The 18,174-nt window shown below is 40.8% G+C and overlaps 1 protein-coding gene across 1 annotated transcript in view; it reads right to left on the bottom strand.

Moving 5' to 3' along the window:
* Positions 1–14,450: 14,450 nt before the first annotated feature.
* Positions 14,451–18,174, bottom strand: part of abhd17b (abhydrolase domain containing 17B, depalmitoylase) — a 67,077-nt gene continuing 63,353 nt past the window's right edge. Inside the window, exon 3 of the mRNA XM_060839570.1 lies at positions 14,451–17,643. Within this exon, the coding sequence (XP_060695553.1) occupies positions 17,424–17,643 (220 nt within the window). The 3' untranslated portion in view covers positions 14,451–17,423. The remainder of the gene's footprint in view (positions 17,644–18,174) is intronic.

The following is an 18,174-nucleotide window of genomic DNA, read 5'->3' as shown; positions in this document are numbered from 1 at the left end:
GTGTGACAAAGTTGCCCCTTAGGTCTCTTTTATATCTTTCCCCTCTCACCCTAAACCTATGCCCTCCCTGACCCCTATCCATGCTCCTCATAATTTTGTAAATCTCTATAAGGCCACCCCGCAGCCTCCAACACTCCAGGGAAAATAGCCCCAGCCTGTTCAGCCTCTCCCTATAGCTCAAATTCTCCAACCCTGCCAACATCCTTGTAAATCTTTTCTGAACCCTTTCAAGTTTCACAACATCTTTCCGATAGGAAGGAGACCAGAATTGCACGCAATATGCCAACAGTGACCTAACCAATGTCCTGTACAACCACAACATGACTCCCAACTCCTGTACTCAATACTCTGACCAATAAAAGAAAGCGTACCAAATGCTACCTTCACTATCTTATCGACCTGCGACTCCCCTTTCAAGGAGCTATGAACTTGCACTCCAAGGTCTCTTTGTTCAGCAACACTCCCTAGGACCTTACCAATAAGTGTATAAGTCCTGCTAAGATTTGCTTTTCCAAAATGCAGCACCTCACAATTATCGGAATTAAATTCCACCTACCACTTCTAAGCCCACTGGCCCATCTGATCAAGATCCTGTTGTAATCGGAGGTAACCCTCTTCGCTGTTAACGACACCTCCAATTTTGGTGTCATCTGCAAACTTACGAACTGTACCTCTTATGCCCACATCCAGATCATTTATGTAAATAACATAAAGTAGAGGACCCAGTACAGATCCTTGTGGCACTCCACTAGTCACAGGCCTCCAGTCTGAAAAACAATCCTCCACCACCACGCTCTGTCTTCTACCTTTGAGCCAGTTCTGTGTCCAAATGGCTAGTTCTCCCAGTATTCCGTGAGATCTAACCTTGCTAATCAGTCTCCCATGGGGAACCTTGTCGAACGCCTTACTGAAGTCCATACAGATTCTGGATTAGAGTGGTGCTGGAAAAGCACTGTAGTTCAGGCAGAATCCGAGGAGCAGGAAAATTGCCGTTTTACCCGAAGTCCATATAGATCACATCTACTGCTCTGCCCTCATCAATCCTCTTTGTTACTTCTTCAAAAAACACAATCAAGTTTGTGAGACATGTTTTCCCACGCACAAAACCATGTTAACGATCCCTAATCCTGTCCCTCAGGATTTCCTCCAACAACTTGTCTACCACTGAGGTCAAACTCACTGGTCTATAGTTCCCTGGCTTGTCTTTACCACCTTTCTTAAACAGTAGTAATAAAGAATACAGCAGACCATGTAAGTTAAGAATTAGTTGTAAAGTTTTTCTATTTTAAATAGCCAAGCAGTGAAGGAAATAATTAGAGTCTCATTGTAACAACTTTATGAGATTTCATTGAGAGAGAATCACATTACAGACATGCACTGCCCAACTCAACAACCACTGTTTCAATCTGCTCCTATATATAAGAACACAAGTGAAGCTGCAGTTAATGCCTGTCACCTCAACACCATTAACAATCTTGCGAATTTATAATGCAATTTGGTCATTCCTTTCCTCACTAATTAACTATCACCACTGCTCACAGAAGACTGTGAATGAACTTGTGAATCCCAATGTGGTTCCACTCCAAGGCCTTTGAAATCTGTGCTGGGATTCACAGACCCTCTTTCACATATGGTGCTGTACATTAAGCCAGACAGTCTCCAGAAATTGAATAACAAGCTCCAAGACACTGTTCAGAAAGACAATCGAGAGAAAGTACTTTTGTCTCATTTTCTTTGAACATTTTTATGAACTGATCAAAATCACCCCAAAAATCTCAAGTGATAAATAGCCACAACACACAATTTTCTCACATATTTATAGGGAATGTCATCATTTTATCAAATATATATATTTAAAGTGCAAGTTGGAATTGGGATTGATGGTGCGAATATAGGTACAAAAATACCAACTGAGATCAGCAAATCACAATTCGGGAAGTCCATCAGGAAGAAAAAGATGAAGAAAATAACTTCTAAAAAGAAGGGGCCAAGTGATTAGGAGAAAGTCGTGGAAAATGGGAAGGATATCGTCTGAGTGGCTAAGATCTGAAGAAGCTGGGAATTAAGTTCTTAAGATCATGGATTTCTATGATCAAAAGTGACAAAGTGTGAGAATAATACAACCTGAAGTTGCTAAAATCAATGTACAGAGAAAGTGATTTTTTTGAGTCTTTTTTAATTTTGTAATTCTTGAGCTAACAAAATATATTGTGAAAGAAGTTAGGAAAGCTGTCATTGTTTGAGGTAAATGGAGGAAAAGGATGTGGTTGAGATTGTTGGGAGGAAGAGGATTTAGTTGGGAGAGATAACTGAAGTGACAGATAAAACACCAGGGTTGATTAATAGGAAAAGGAGGCAAAGGAAAAGGAGAGAACAACAGAGCCACAGGACAATTCAGAGAGAGAGAGAAATTGATGTTAAAATGGCAGATTTGAAAACAAGAGTCCAGACCTTAAGAAGAACCATCAGTTTGGGAAAAAAATACTGTGTACATTAGAACCAAAAACCTGCTGATGTAGGATATATGGGTGGATGGAAATTCTGGGGATTCATTAATTTACCCCCCTTGGAGATTCATCAATTGAAACTCAATTACAACATGTGACAATAGTTCACTTGCTTTATCCAAAGTAATTGAGTGATGGATAGGTTTCATCCTGTGTACCATTTCTTTCAGTATTCATCATGTGTTTGTATCATAACCACACACACGCAGAGGCACAGAATCTCAATTGCCCAATAACTTTGTTACAACGTCATAACACAATTCTCTGTCTATGGTGTTATGTTGCCAGAGGGTGGTAGAAATAAGGAACACACTGCCTGAGAGACTGGTGAAGACATGTATTCTCACAACATTTAAGAAATATCTGGACGAGGTCTTAAAATGCCAGGGTGGAGTAGGCCATGGCCCAAGTGCAGGTAGATGGGATTGGTATATTTTGGTGTTTGTTGGTTGGCATAGACAAGATGGGCTGAAGGGCCTGTTTCTGTACTATAGACTCAATGACTCTGCTATTATAGGAACATTCTTTTCTCCCTCTTGTGCCTATGTAGTTTCCCCTTAAATGCGTTAATATTGCTCATCTCAACAACGCCTTATGTTGCAAATTTCACATCCTCAAATATTATTTTTATTCACTGTCTGATTAATTGTCTCTGCCAACATGCCTTTTAAATGGTGACTGTGTACGAACAGACAGAGAATAGATGGGTATAGACCACATACAAGTAAAAGGTCTTTAGTTTATAAAGGCATCATAGTGGACCAAATGGCTTGTTCCTGTACTGTACTATTCTTTGTTCTATGATCTGAAGATGTGATTTGTTAACTATTGGCTACAGCAAAGGAAAATGATAAGGTAAGATTGAAATGGAATTGAATTTTTCACAGGACTAACAATGCAGCTGGTTGAAGATAGATCTCAATTGAATACAGTTCCAATTCAACTGCATTTATCATAATCACAATTTTGAATGTCTTTCTAAAGAGTAAGGTCATAAATGCTGCCAATTTGTAAAGCCCTTTTCATGATGAAGTTCCAATGATATTCCTCATGGACAGTCTTGGTGCAGGGCCAGCAGTTGATGGCACAGTCAGGATGGGCAGGGCTGTGTAAGTGAGCTAGGGGACTGGAGATTGGTTGGGATCAAGGCTGCAAGTTGGAGCAGATAGAGGAAAAGGCTTTGTTTTTTTTCCAGAACACTCAGGAAGGGCCAAGCCTAGGATGTGTCAAACTGTGTGTGGAGGAATTCCTGGGGCTGACAGTAGGGGAGTAAGGTTGGCAACTGTTCAGGATTGCTCTGAAGTCTGTAGGAAGTAGTGATGCATGTCAAGATGACTACTGTTAGTAAACCCAAGAGAAAAATCAAATTGGCACCATGGAAAAAGATGTATTCCCTCGTTTTCTCTTTTCCCCTCGAATTACTTGGCAGACTTTCACAGATTTGTGGAATGATAAAACACAGAAGGGGGTCGTTCAGTCCATTGTGCCTGTGCTATCTCTTTGAAAGAATGATCCAATTTACTTGCACTTCCTCCTGTTCCTTCTTGATGGCTTTTTTTTTAGCCCCAACAACTACTTACCGAGTTCCCTTTTGAAAGTTCTCACTGTATCTGCTTTCACTAACCTTTTCAGGGACTGTGTTCCAGATGGTAATAACCTCTTTATTAATCTTCATAAAAAAAACACCAGAAAGATTGGAGACAAAGGATTGAGTGGAGTGATTGAGGCAAGTGGTCACCAGATGGAAGTTCCAGGGAATATTTTCAACCAAAGCCAGCAAGCCTGGTTGCAATCTTTGAGCAGAGATCAGGCACAACCAGAGTCATGGAGTCCTACAGCATGAAAACAGACCCTTCAGTCCAACTCGTCCATGCTGACCATGTCTCCCAAACTAGACTCACCCCATTTCCCCGTGCTTAGCCCTTATCCATTTAAATCTTTCCTATACATGTACCTACCCAGATACTTTTAAGTATCGTAACTAAATCTTATTTACAGATTGAGGGCTGCTGTTATTGAAAACAAAAACATAGGAACTGCAATATGGTTAATGACCACGGCTCATCCTGTTCATCATCTGCCATCCTGCTGACGATCCAACAATAATTGAGATAAGTAATCATGGCAACATGAGGAGATAAAATACCAATGGTGAACAGTTTTGGGAACCTCAACAAACTTGTACTAACTTGTCGATATCACTTGCAGTTTGTCCCTTGCTTGCAGCAATATAATTGCGTGGTGTTAACCTTTGCCCATTGGTATTAGAAGAGGTACATAGAAAAATAACAGCCGTACTAGTTTGTTAGGTAATTAATGATTTTCCCAGTTACATCAGCAATCTCATAAATCACATTTGTAGAAATAGCTGGTTTTACTACAAAAGCTTACAATCCACTAATTTATTATAATCCAGAACACACAAGGCATCATTCACTGCCCACCTAAATAGGTTAGTATCTCCATTAAGAATTGCAGAATCCACTTGCTCCACTTTCCCCCACTGGGCCCACAGCCTTGAATATTATGGCACTTCAAGTACTCATCCAAGTTCTTATAAAAAATTGTGAAGTTACCCACCTCAGCTATCCCACCACACTCTGAGTGAAAAAGATATTCCTCAAATTCCCTGTAACCCTCATGTCTTTCAACTATTCTCCTTTTTTCTTGAACCTTCAACAAAAGTGAACAGCCGCTTTCTATCCACTCACCTCAATCAGATTCCCCTTCAACAATTTTCTGCTTTAAAAAAATACAATCTGAGCCTATCCAGCCTTTCTTCACAGCTAACCTGCTCCATCTCCGGCAACATCCTGGTGAATCTCCTCTCAGTCCCCTCCAGTGCAACCCTGTCTTTCCTATAGTGTGGCTTACAGAACTACATGCAGTATTTCAGCTATGACCTCGCCAAAGTTCTGTATATCTCCAACATACCTCCCTGCTCCTATGATCCATGCCATGTCTGATAAAGGCAAGCACTCCATATGCCTTAACTACCCTATTAACCTGTCCACCCACCTTCAGAGATCTGTGGACAAGCACCCAACTTCCCTCTTTTCCTCCAAGCTTCCTCATGTCCGGTCATTCATCGAGTGCTACCTTGTCTTGTTACTGCTTCCAAAGGGTACAACCTCACATTTATCCGGGTTCAATTCCATCTGCCACTGATCTACTGATCTGTGTGTATCCTCCTAGAACCTAACACCTTCCTCCTCACAATCAACCACCCGGCCAATCTGCCAACTTACTTAACATCCCCCTCATCTACATAATTTCTGAATATCACAAACAATAAGAGGCCCAGCACTGACACTTGTGGAACACCACTGGACTCTGGCTTCCAATCACACAAGCAGCATTCTACCAATGCGCCCTTTTTGCTGACACTAACCCAAGCCAACTTGGGGTCCAACCCTTGCAAATCAAGAGCTGAGATTGGTGCCCACTGAGCCATAGCTGACACCTCCAATGTGTATTCGCTGCTGAAAAGTGAAAATAAATATGGAAAATAATCTCTGCAGTAGGGGGAAAGCTCTCAAACTTTATCATGAAGAAAATGGTGTACTGTAATAAGTTAGATAAAACAAAATCTCATACACACGATGGCAGTTGATAACTGGAATGTGTTTGAGAAATATGGATAATTCTAGTAAAAGAAGCTGTTAATAGCAACTTCATATTTCTATGTTGCAATCTGTTAAACATTGGGGGACAGCCAAGTGGCTAACACTGCCGCCTCACAGCGCCAGGAACCTTGGTTCACTTCCTGTTTCGGGCTACTGTGAGAGTGGAGTTTGCACATTCTCCCCAGGTCTTCATGGGTTTCCTCTCTCAGTCTGAAGACATGTAAGTTAAGTGGATTGGCCATGTTAAATTGCCCATGGTGTCCAGGAATGTGTAGATTAGGTGGATTAGCTATGGGAAACAGAGAGTAGGGGGTGAGTAAGGGTGGGATGCTCTTTGGAAAGCTGGTGTGAACTTGTTAGGCCAAATGGCCTGCCTCCACACTGTGGGAATTCAATGATTTACGATTCATTTCCTGATATTAGATGTCTTCTAACACACAAGAACAAGTAAAACACCAGACGCCTAGCAGGCATAAGAGACGGCAAAAGTAACAACACACTTTCTTTCAATACCTTTTCTATACATCTGCCAGAATGTTTGTGCTGTGCATTCACCAGCATATTCCCCAGCTTTAAGTTCTGACCAGTAGCGAATTCCTATTTGGTCTGTAGGGGTCATGTTTAGCAACTCCACCTCTACCTCTGAATGAAAGGCCTAGGCATGTGTGCCTTCAGCAGAGACCTGGCATGGAAACAACTCTTAGATTGAGCCATGAAGTCAAGACATTCCTGAGATTTAAGGTGGACAAGCAGGAGGCTGGAAGAACACAGCAATCCAGGCAGCATCAAGAGGTAGAGAAGTCAACATTTCGGGTGTAACCCTTCTTCGGGGCTGCAGGTGGTTTACACCTGAAACATTGAGCTCTCCACCTCCTGATGTTGCTTGGCTTGCTGTGTTCTTCCAGCCTCCTCCTTGTCTACCTTGGATTCCAGTATCTGCAGTGTTTGTTTGTCTCTATTCCTGAGATTGACGCGGAGGATGTTGCAAGATCGGTTAATTCCACTTAATATGTAGCATGTGTGCAGTTTTATTATTTATCAGTCTCTTCGTGCAGATTAGAAAGAAAAACTTGCAATGATGACCTTTTGTCCCAATGGAGCCAGTAAAATATTTTTTGAAACAGTGATAATGTAAGAAATATAGGAGCTAATTTGGGCACAAAACGTTCCCAGAAACAAGGAAGAAGTAATAATAACCAGATTGTTTGTATTTGTAATGTTGATTGAGGCATAAATAACAGGGTTAGGAGAGCAGCGAGAACTTCCCTACACTTCTTCAAAAGGACAGGAATCGTTCATACTACGTAAGAGGATAAGGATAATGATGGCCTTAATTTAACGTCACAGCATGAAAAGACAGCACCTCCAAAACTACTGCACCAAAAGCATCATACCAGACTTTTGTACTTCAGTCCTGCAGTTGAACTTTAACCCATAAACTTCTGACTGAGGTATTAGGATCACTAAGGGATGACACAGTACTAATATCAGTGGACTAATATCCCAGTGATGAAGAGCTGAAAATGTTTTGCTGGAAAAGCGCAGCAGGTCAGGCAGCATCCAAAGAACAGGAAATTCGACGTTTCGGACATAAGCCCTTCATCAGGAATGAGGAAAGTGTGTCCACCAAGCTAAGATAAAAGATAGGGAGGAGGGACTTGGGGGAGAGGTGATGGAGATGTGATAGGTGGAAGGAGGTCAAGGTGAGGGTGATAGGCCGGAGTGGGGTGGGGGCAGAGAGGTCAGGAAAAGGATTGCAGGTTAGGAGGGCGGTGCTGAGTTCGAGGGATTCGACTGAGACAAGGTGGGGGGAGGGGAAATGAGGAAACTGGAGAAATCTGAGTTCATCCCTCGTAGTTGGAGGGTTCCCAGGCAGAAGATGAGGCGCTCTTCCTCCAACCGTCGTGTTATTATGGTCTGGCGATGGAGGAGTCCAAGGACCTGCATGTCTTTGGTGGAGGGGGAGGGGGAGTTAAAGTGTTGAGCCACAGGGTGGTGGGTTGGTTAGTCCGGGTGTCCCAGAGGTGTTTCCTGAAACGTTCCGCAAGTAGGCGGCCTGTCTCCCCAATATAGAGGAGGCCACATCGGGTACAATAGATGATGTGTGTGTGTGGAGGTGCAGGTGAATTTGTGGCGGATATGGAAGGATCCCTTGGGGCCTTGGAGAGAAGTAAGGGAGGAGGTCTGGGCGCAAGTTTTGCATTTCTTGCGGTTGCAGGGGAAGGTGCCGGGAGTGGAGGTTGGGTTGGTGGGGGGTGTGGACCTGACAAGGGAGTCATGGAGGGAGTGGTCTTTTCGGAACGCTGATAGGGGAGGGGAGGGGAGGGAAATATATCCCTGGTGGTGGTGTCCGTTTGGAGGTGGCGGAAATGACGGCGGATGATACGCTGTATATGGAGGTTGGTGGGGTGGTAGGTAAGAACCAGTGAGGTTCTGTCCTGGTGGCGGTTGGAGGGACGGGGCTCAAGGGCAGAGGAGCAGGAAGTGGAGGAGATGCGATGGAGGGCATCGTTGATCATGTCTGGGGGGAATCTGTGGTCCTTGAAGGAGGAGGCCATCTGGGCTGTACAGTATTAGAACTGGTCCTCCTGGGAGCAGATGCGGCGGAGACGAAGGAATTGAGAATATGGGATGGCATTTTTACAGGGGGCAGGGTGGGAGGAGGTGTAGTCTAAGTAGCTGTGGGAGTCAGTCGGTTTAAAGTAGATGTCTGTGTTGATTCGGTCGCCCGAGATAGAAATGGAAAGGTCTAGGAAGGGGAGGGAGGAGTCTGAGATGGTCCAGGTGAATTTGAGGTCGGGGTGGAAGGGGTTGGTAAAGTGGATGAACTGTTCAACCTCCTCATGGGAGCACGAGGCAGCGCCGATAGAGTCATCGATGTAGCGGAGGAAAAGGTGGGGGGTGGTGCCAGTGTAGTTGCGGAAGATGGACTGTTCCACATATCCTATGAAGAGGCAGGCATAGCTGGGCACCATGCGGGTGCCCATGGCAACTCCTTTGGTTTGGAGGAAGTGGGAGGATTGGAAAGAGAAGTTGTTCAGGGTGAGGACCAGTTCAGTCAGTCGAAGGAGGGTGTCAGTTGAAGGGTACTGGTTGGTACGGCGGGAAATATCCCAGTGACTCCAACTAATCCTCTAAGGTTGTGGGTTCAAATCCAATTATAGCAAATAGTGAATTTTGAATTCTGAATTCAATAAAGGTGAATTAAATTGAATTTTAAAAGTAGTCTAATGATGACCATGTAACCACTATTGATTGTCATAAATACTCAGCTGGTTAACTAATGTGCTTTAGAAAGGGAAATTGCTATCCATACCTCATCTGGCCCACACGTGACTCCAGACCCACAGCAAAGTGGTTGACTTTGAAATGTGCTCACAGGCCACACAATACAAGGGCAATTTGAGAAGGGCATTAGAGCCAACAGCAATATCCTAAGAAGGGCTTTTAAAAAAAAGTGCAGTTGCACAAGGAATTCAAATGTGAAGCTTTAATTGAAGAGAGCCCCACCCAATTTGCAGGAAGGTGATTCATCCACACGCATGACAGCAAAATCTGAAGAATATTTTGGGAAGTATTGTGGTAAGTTGCTGGATTTTATGCATCGTTGCAAGGATGGCAGATTAGTAAATTATCCATGCAAATACTGGAACAGGAATGTGGAGCTTGAGCAGACACTGTTAAGAGAGCAAGATCTATGTCATAGTCTCTGCCAATGCAGAGTGTAGGAGGACATGCCAGGAGCAACAACAATAAATTAAAAGTTAAATGAAAGAAACTGCCCTATGCTGTGCTAAAGTTAGCTGTACATTGTGCCAAATAGCAAGATGAGTGTGAAGTGAGAGACTTTTTAAAGAAATTTGAAGTCACATGTAAGCCACACCAGATAAGGTGAATAGCGTTAATTACCTCACTTTCACCTAGGAATACACTGGCGTCAATTCTCAACAATGTTAGATGCCACAGCTGTGGTAGAAGTCAGACCCTAAAGAGAACCATTTCCTCTTTGGGGCTCAGGAAATGCAGGTGTACCTATCATCCACAAGCTTTACAGTGCTCGAGAGTACAGTCGTTCTGCTAAAACACACATTTTACTAATGCTAATTCACTATAACGACTGATGCATTGGGAACACTGTTTCTAAAGCGTGACCTTTAAAGCATGTGCTGGCTATAATGTGATTCCAGTCCCATTAGCTTAAATGGTGCTGCTATTACACGATTTTCTTATAAGAATGGAACTACCGTGTTATAGTAGAACCAACTGTATGTAACTTTTAACATCGAGAGAAGTCAGTGATTGTGTTGTACTGTTTGGGTGATATGCCGGCCAGAGCTGGGTTTTGTGTGAAGCAGCAGGAGCTGGGTTCAGTTTCTTGGATTGTGTAGAAGGGCAAGTTGAAGTGACATCTGGCAGATTCAGAGTCAATGTTCCCTCTAAGGTGAATTGTCAAGCAGCAATCTGCAAATTCCCAGATGAGTCAGTCACGAAGTGACTGGGTGGCACAGCCAAGGGAAAAACACCGAGTGTCCATACACTTTCTGGAAAATGTCAAGGACTGTTGTATGTGAATCCTGATTTAATAGCATTCTGTATCATTGAGCGATAGAATGTGGCATTGAATAGCACCAGGGGTCAGTGGATGCATTCACTGACCTTAACCATCCCTGAGGGAAAGACATTAAACTTCTTATGGCCCTGCTGCCAGGTCCTCTGAACCAGAATCTTTACATTCATCTTCCTAGCCACCTATTCCTGTTACCCTCAAAAACCAGCTCTCCAGAAACATCACCCTTCCCCTCACCCCAGTGCCATTCACCTCCATCATCACATCCCAGATGTGCCTCTGCCTCTCTGCCTTGGTATTCCATTTTATTTAATTCTTAATAACAATATCCTTCCAAGCGGTAAAATTCCAACTTTGATTTCCAAGAATTAATTCCTCAAGCTGGAAGCACAGGTTACAAGGGTTGGGTTTCCAACACTTCAAGAGTCACACAACATTCTGGTTTATTTGAAGATAGAGAAAGAATCGGAGGCAATCTGGGTCAAATATGTGAAATAAATTCTTAAGTCACTATTAACCTCAATAATTAATTGGTTTTGCTATTCCATTCTCCTGAGATTAAACTTCAAAAAACTTTTTCAGCAAATTCTCAAGAACATTTTATCATTGGAATCTTATATAACACTGATGCTGAACAGTTGTATTTCTATCTGGTAAATATGTACACTTTAAACTGCAGTTAAAATGATCCATTCTGCTCCAGCTTTGAGGCAATTTTAAAGTTTTCATCCACATTTTATATCTCTGCATCTTTGTAATCCCCTCCAGTCTGGCAACCCACTGATTTTCACACTCCTAAGATCTGACCTCCTGTATATCCATGATTTTCTCTCACTATTATTGGAGACTGTACCTCCAGCTATCAAGGCCCAACACTCTTGGATCAACTTCTGGACCCTTGCTCACCTCTTACGATGTCTTAAAACCTACCTTTTCCACCATGGTTTTGAACACTATCTTTGAGTCCTCTAATGTAGCTTTCTATCAAACTTCGTTTCATAAGCACCGGAGGGGGATGATCCATCTGTCTCCTCCTGAAGTTCCTACCCTTGCTAGTCTGCAACCAATTCTATTCACTCCACGCGATATCAAGAAACTACTGAATGCATTGCATAAAGCAGAGGTTTGTAGCCACAATTTAAAAAATCCCTTTGTACTGAAAACTTGTGCTCCAGAATTGACCATGCTACTCCATTATAGCTCCAATCTTGATAGCTACCCTACAACATGGTAAAACCACCAAGTATGTTTTGTCTGCAAAAACAAAAGGACAAATCTGATCTGGCTGATTACTGTCTCAGCAGTTAACTCATACATCAGCAAAATTGTGGAACACAATTTTAACATTTACCAAACAGCATAGAACAGCCAATAACCTGCTTACTGATCCTTACATTAGGTTTTGGATGGACTACCAGATGCTAAACTGTATTATAATCTTAGACCAAACATGGTCAAAGGGCTCAAACGAGGTGAGAGTTCAACACTACAGCAGCATTTCACTGAGCATAGCACAAAGGAACCCTAATAAAGTTAATTGGATTCATAGACAAATCTCCAGGATTGTGGTCAGTTCTAACATAAAAAGGAAGATAGTTGCGGTTGGTGAAAACCAATTATCACAGACCCAGACTTAGCTGCGTAAGTTGCTCAGGGCAGATATTTTCTAAACAACTTGCTTGGGCATGTTATGACACTTCTGGAGATAGGATTTGAACCCAAGCGTCCTGGATCAAAGATAGGGATGCTATCACTGTTAAACAAAAGCCCAACTTCGTCGGATAGTTCTCTGGGCCAAACATTTTTAGCCACTTCACTAATGACTTCCGTCCATTACAAGATTAGGATTGGGAATATAGTTAATGAAGCAGACATGCCAAAAAAGACCTGGATAGTACTCAGATGTTACAGACAAGTAGCATGTAACATTCACACCACACAAGTGCCAGAATGTCTCCAAAACAGGATCTAGGTATTTTCCTTTGATATTCAATGGCATTATCACCTTCAAATATTCCATCATCTTTTTTTTGGGGGGGGGGGGGGGGGGGAAGAAGAGGGAGGTACCTTCAACCAGAAATTAGGCTGGACAAGCTTTACAAGTACTGTGGCTCCAACAGCAGGTCAAAAGCTGGGAATTCAGATTTAAGAACACCAATCATCATCTGACTTCCCAATGCCTGTCTGTAATCTACAAAGAACAAGTGTGATGGAACATTCTCCAACTGTCGGAAGAAATGCAGCTCCAGTGACAGTCAATAAGATCAACAAAGCCCAGGACAGGGCAGCCTGTTTGATTGGCATCCAACCCATCTCCTATCAATAGTCATTCCATTCACCACCTATGCAGAGTGGTAGTAATGTTGTCTACAGCGAATCAAAGATAGATAGATTAGCAGGGTCTTTTTGTTATGGTGAGATGGAGTGGATTTGGAAGACGTTCATGTAGAATGCACAGCCAGTTGAACTGAAAGGCTGTTTCTGTACTGTATGCTCTTTGGAATGCTATCAACTGTTAAACAGAATTGTACTTATAATCAACACATGTGGCAAAGATTGCATGGAAAATAATCACAGCCAGATGGTGGATTTAATAACAGGACGGTCTTCACAAATGGGGATTATAAAGCATTACCACTTTTAACAAGGTTTATTTGTAAAAATATAATTATTCATTTTATGGCTGAGTGTTTGTTTTAAAGCAATAAAATGTAAACTTCAAATTATCCACATATTGCCAAACCTTGAAATCATTTTAGGTACAGAGTTGATTCTGCGAGCTTCCCCACAGCCACACTGTACATCCAGGGAAAAATACCTTACTGAGCGTACACGATTGTGGGAAATATCAAGCAGGGAAGCTGGAGGAAGGAGCAGTAGGAAGATGTTCAATTTAACAATCATATTCTCCAGGCACATTTCCAACCAAAGGATGCTGTGCCTTCAAAACCTTGCTCGTTGTGATGATGTGGAGGTGCCGGTGTTGGACTGGGGAGTACAAAGTTAAAAATCACAAAACACCAGGTTATAGTTCAACAGGTTTATTTGGAAGCACTAGTTCACCACCTGATGAACTAGTATTTCCAAATAAACCTGTTGGACTATAACCAATTGTTAAAGTTCACTTGAGAATGTAACTTTTTTTTAAAAAAAGTTCTGTGACTTACATATGAAAGAAGTGAAACCAACACATTCATTCTCAAAGATGAGAGACTTAGCAAACAATCCAGATCTTTCAATATATAATTTCAATTACATCACACTGTAAACTTTTGCTATAAATTCTGTGTCTTATGATCTTATACTGCATAACCACCTGATGAAGGAGCAGTGCTCCAAAAGCTAGTGCTTCCAAATAAGCCTGTTGGACTATAACCTGGTGTTGTGTGATTTTTAACTTTGCTGGTTGTGGTAATTGAGCAGTGTGGCAATAATGTCAACTTTTTCAATGGCCTAGATGTGTGGGGCAGAAGTGAACCCCATTTGATTGAGACATAATGCACACTGAATATCATTATTGCTCAGCAAACCAGTTCCCAATGCAGGCAAACCTAAACAGGAACATTTTTCCTTCCTGGCATCAATTTCCAAGCCAAACATCAGTCATTTTGCACAACAGAATTTCAAAAACTTAATTCCTGCAAGATGTTGAAATTAGTCTTTATTTTCTTTCTCTCATCCCTCCACACGATGTAATCTGAACAGATGTTAACATTAAGACCAAGGAGAAAAGATATACAATAATACTCGTGTGTTTTAAGTCAAAGTTTAATTCAACTCTAATAATAAAAGTACCAATCTGCCCGCATCAGGTAAAACAGAAAAAAAACAAAAGAAAGAGGTACAAGTAAATCTGATTTGCTCAGTAGTCAGTATAGTAAAAAGGACTAGAGAATTAAATTTTCCACTGGCCACTGCATTTAACTCACATTTAAACAATGGTTACATAAAACACAGGTTTCACACATTTTTAAAGTGGTTCAATATATGGCACCTATCTGTTTTAGGCTGGTAACTACAACTGCTGCTATCCCAGCAGTTTAAGCTATCCGGCTCACTAAATAACTCATCTGTTTTATAACATCCCATTTACCTCTGCTGCCGTTTCTCAGATGTCTGGGTCGTACAAGCCACCAGCAGTAACCGCTCTTTTCGAAGTGTTCAAAATGACTGAAAATGAAATGGTTTCATAATATCTTACGGTGAGGTCTGTTCAACGCAGCAACATATTCTGTCTTTCCAAGTGACTAGGTATAAGTGTCGTAATTGATACACTGAGTGTGGGACATTTGGAATTTGGTCTTTCCAATCTCGAAGATGAGCTCAAATGAGATTTTCTCCAAATTAACAAACTGGGGTAAGCTGAATAACAGCACCAGAGGTCCAGGTGTGTACAGGCAGCATCTTTTGGCTGCCATTTGGGTAATGGGAGCTTTTCTTCCAGAACACTTACTGGAAATGAGCAAGATTGATTTATTTTAGCTGGGTTATCAATGAATGTCAGATTTAACTTAAAAAGGTCTGTAAATGAGAACAATATAATGTACACCACAAAACTGCAGGTGATGTTAATTCTTTGCAACTAGAAACATGCCAAATTCTACACACTGTCAGAACAGTTCAAAGACTGAATACTATATTTTCCAATGAGTGGAATTGGCATAGGTCAAGGAATACAATAGCAATGGATGCTAAGTTTAAGATTGTGGAAGGTACCAACTCTTGTTTCATAATCTTTAAAGATGGGTGACCCAGCAGAGTTTAACAGTTGGCTCCTAAAGTACTAAGCTTAGAATATAGCACTATTAGAACAAAGCACATTGCATCAACGCTGGCAATGCCTGCTTGCCACTCCTTATTTGACACTGAATGTATAAATCGGACTTGTACAATTATTCCACAGGCAACATACAACTGACTGCTAAATAGCACTTAGTCATGATATACAGAAATATTGGATTATACATCAGCATAAAAATTCAAATACAAGAATTACAAGCATTTACACGTTCACATTTTAAAAAGTTGCAATTCTGTAAGGCTACTTTGAGTTACATAGTGTTAAAGCCTGTTCTTCGTTTTAAGAAAAAAAAAAATCAATCTTTGCATTCTCCATTTAAATGTATTCACGCCACATGGCCCTACAATTATCAGGAAGCTTAACATATGCAACACTAAAAGGAGGAAGGGGATGTGGGGAATACACCTGAAAAGAATGCTGCATTACAGTGTGTTGGTTACTCTTCATTAAAACCATCCTCTAATTAGTGTCCAATTCTACATGATTTGGCATCCTTCTCCAGTCTACCTGATCCTACCTTCAAAAAGATGGGGAGAAAATAAAACCACCTCATTATGAAAGGTTTTTGCAGAAAAATGAAAACATCCTTCAATTCACAGATGTTAACTATGTTTAAACAAGTATCTCCCTTGCATTTACATATAGTACATTATGTGTAATCTGAAACCAGTTTATTCACATGATCAGCAAAACAAAATCAAAACCTGAGCGGCCACAAATTTGTTAAAATTGTGTGCAAAACAAATTGTATGTACAATTTTTCAGTTTAGCATCCCAGTAAATTCAACACTTGAAATAAATCCTCGTGCGTTGAAATTTTTAAGACCAGCTTTATCCAGAAAGCTGCTTGCAATATTTGATTGCATCAAATTTGCTAGGTGATATCAGCCTTGTGTAATGGATGAATACTTCTTGTCCTTTCAACTCTGAAGCCAAGATACTGCCCCTAAGTCCACCAGCATCCCCCTTCCCCAGAATACTTCCCACTTCACACTATACTGTCAAGTGCGGAACTGGAGTGTTATTGAATAATTCAGTAGCTACATGTCTCACCACTTGTATTGCATTAGATTTACATTACATATGTCTCTGTTGGAAATTCAAGTCATTTTATTGAATTGAAAAACCACAGCATGCACTATGGCTTTCAAACATTAATATCTGGCCACCTTCCTGCAAAGGCTCAGATCATAAGAAAATTGTGTAGATTTTATTAACATCCCTCTTCAGATTGAAACTATTTCAATTGTATATTTTTTAAAAAATATTACTAAAATCCTGTTTAAGGATTTAATTTTACATGTGGATGCTTTGATCAAAGATTTTATATCCCAAGCTGAAAACTGGTTCTGACAAAAATTTACAATCAAAAACATCATCAATGGTTTTTCTTGCACCACAGACTCTGCCAGACCTGCTGAAATTAGCTTCCAGCATTTTGTTTCTCAAATTCAGATTTCCAGTATTAGTTTTTTGCTTTACATGTAAATTGAAGTTGATTTATTAAGATGCATTCCAGAAGGCCTATTCAATCGAATTCTCGTCCTTATTGATATGCAAATCAATTTGGCAATATACACAAAATCAACAATGTGCAGAATTATTTTATACATTATTAGTTTGAAATTTCTGAACAGAAGAATGGGGAAGTGTATTTCTTTTAGGGTCACCCCAATTCGACAAACTGACTACATGCTCCAGTTTTATATATATTTTGTAAAAATACTGGCAATTATCACTATTTTTATGCTTACAAACTTCTATAATCCTAAGGGCAGTACTTGATTTTTGCAAAGCCCTTTAAGGCTTTTCTCAGTTAGACTAGTTGCATATATGCTTTAACAATGAGAAATGGAAAGCAATCATGAGTTTTTTTTAAAAAAAGCAAAACAAAAAAAAGCCCCTGCATATTAAACTTTCATTTAAGAATTTGTCAGTTCTTGAGAAACAAACTGTTTCAGTCTTTCAAGATACTGTCCATAAAGTTCCACATCATTGTGACCAGCTCCTTCTACCCACAGTGGTTCTACCGGCCTTTGACATTGCTCATACAATGCCAACCCGTGTGAGAAGTCGATTACTTCATCTTCAGTCCCATGGATGACCAGCACTGGAGAGGCTATTTTCGAAATCTTGTCAATGCTGTCAGAAGAAATTAAAATTTAGATTCATTGAATACCATGGTGAAGTAATAAGTGGGTTTACTTTATTAGAAAGGTCAGTCAAGCTCAAAAATTTATATCAACACCCTTGATATTTCTACTTTAGCACCCATTTACAATCCCTTAATTCAGCTATTCCTAGAGACCAGCAATAAAACATAATAGAAAACTAATCAGGTTAACCTTGAGGTTCATTCAATATTATACATCCAGTTCTTACAGTGTAAAATACAGTATCATGCTTCAGAAGTGTTGAATAATAAACGCTTTTTTAAATAAAAAAATCAGCATAATTCTAGAAATGATGACATCTGCCTTAGTTTAAGTGGCGTATCAAATTCAAGAATCCAAAGTCTGTATTATTACAATTATATTTGGGACGGTCTTTAAGACAAAAAGAACAGTCACGTGACATGGTGCCCGACAGCTAGCCTGGGTAGTTTGACTACTAAGAGACTAAAGGCAGACTAGAGAGTTTTATTGATAAGAAAAGTGCAACAAGACTACTCTT

This window comes from Hemiscyllium ocellatum, chromosome 2 (assembly GCF_020745735.1).
Source record: "Hemiscyllium ocellatum isolate sHemOce1 chromosome 2, sHemOce1.pat.X.cur, whole genome shotgun sequence".
Lineage (NCBI taxonomy): Eukaryota > Metazoa > Chordata > Chondrichthyes > Orectolobiformes > Hemiscylliidae > Hemiscyllium > Hemiscyllium ocellatum.
The sequence above is the reverse complement of the archived record's forward strand: the minus strand, read 5'-3'. Positions and strand labels throughout refer to the sequence as shown.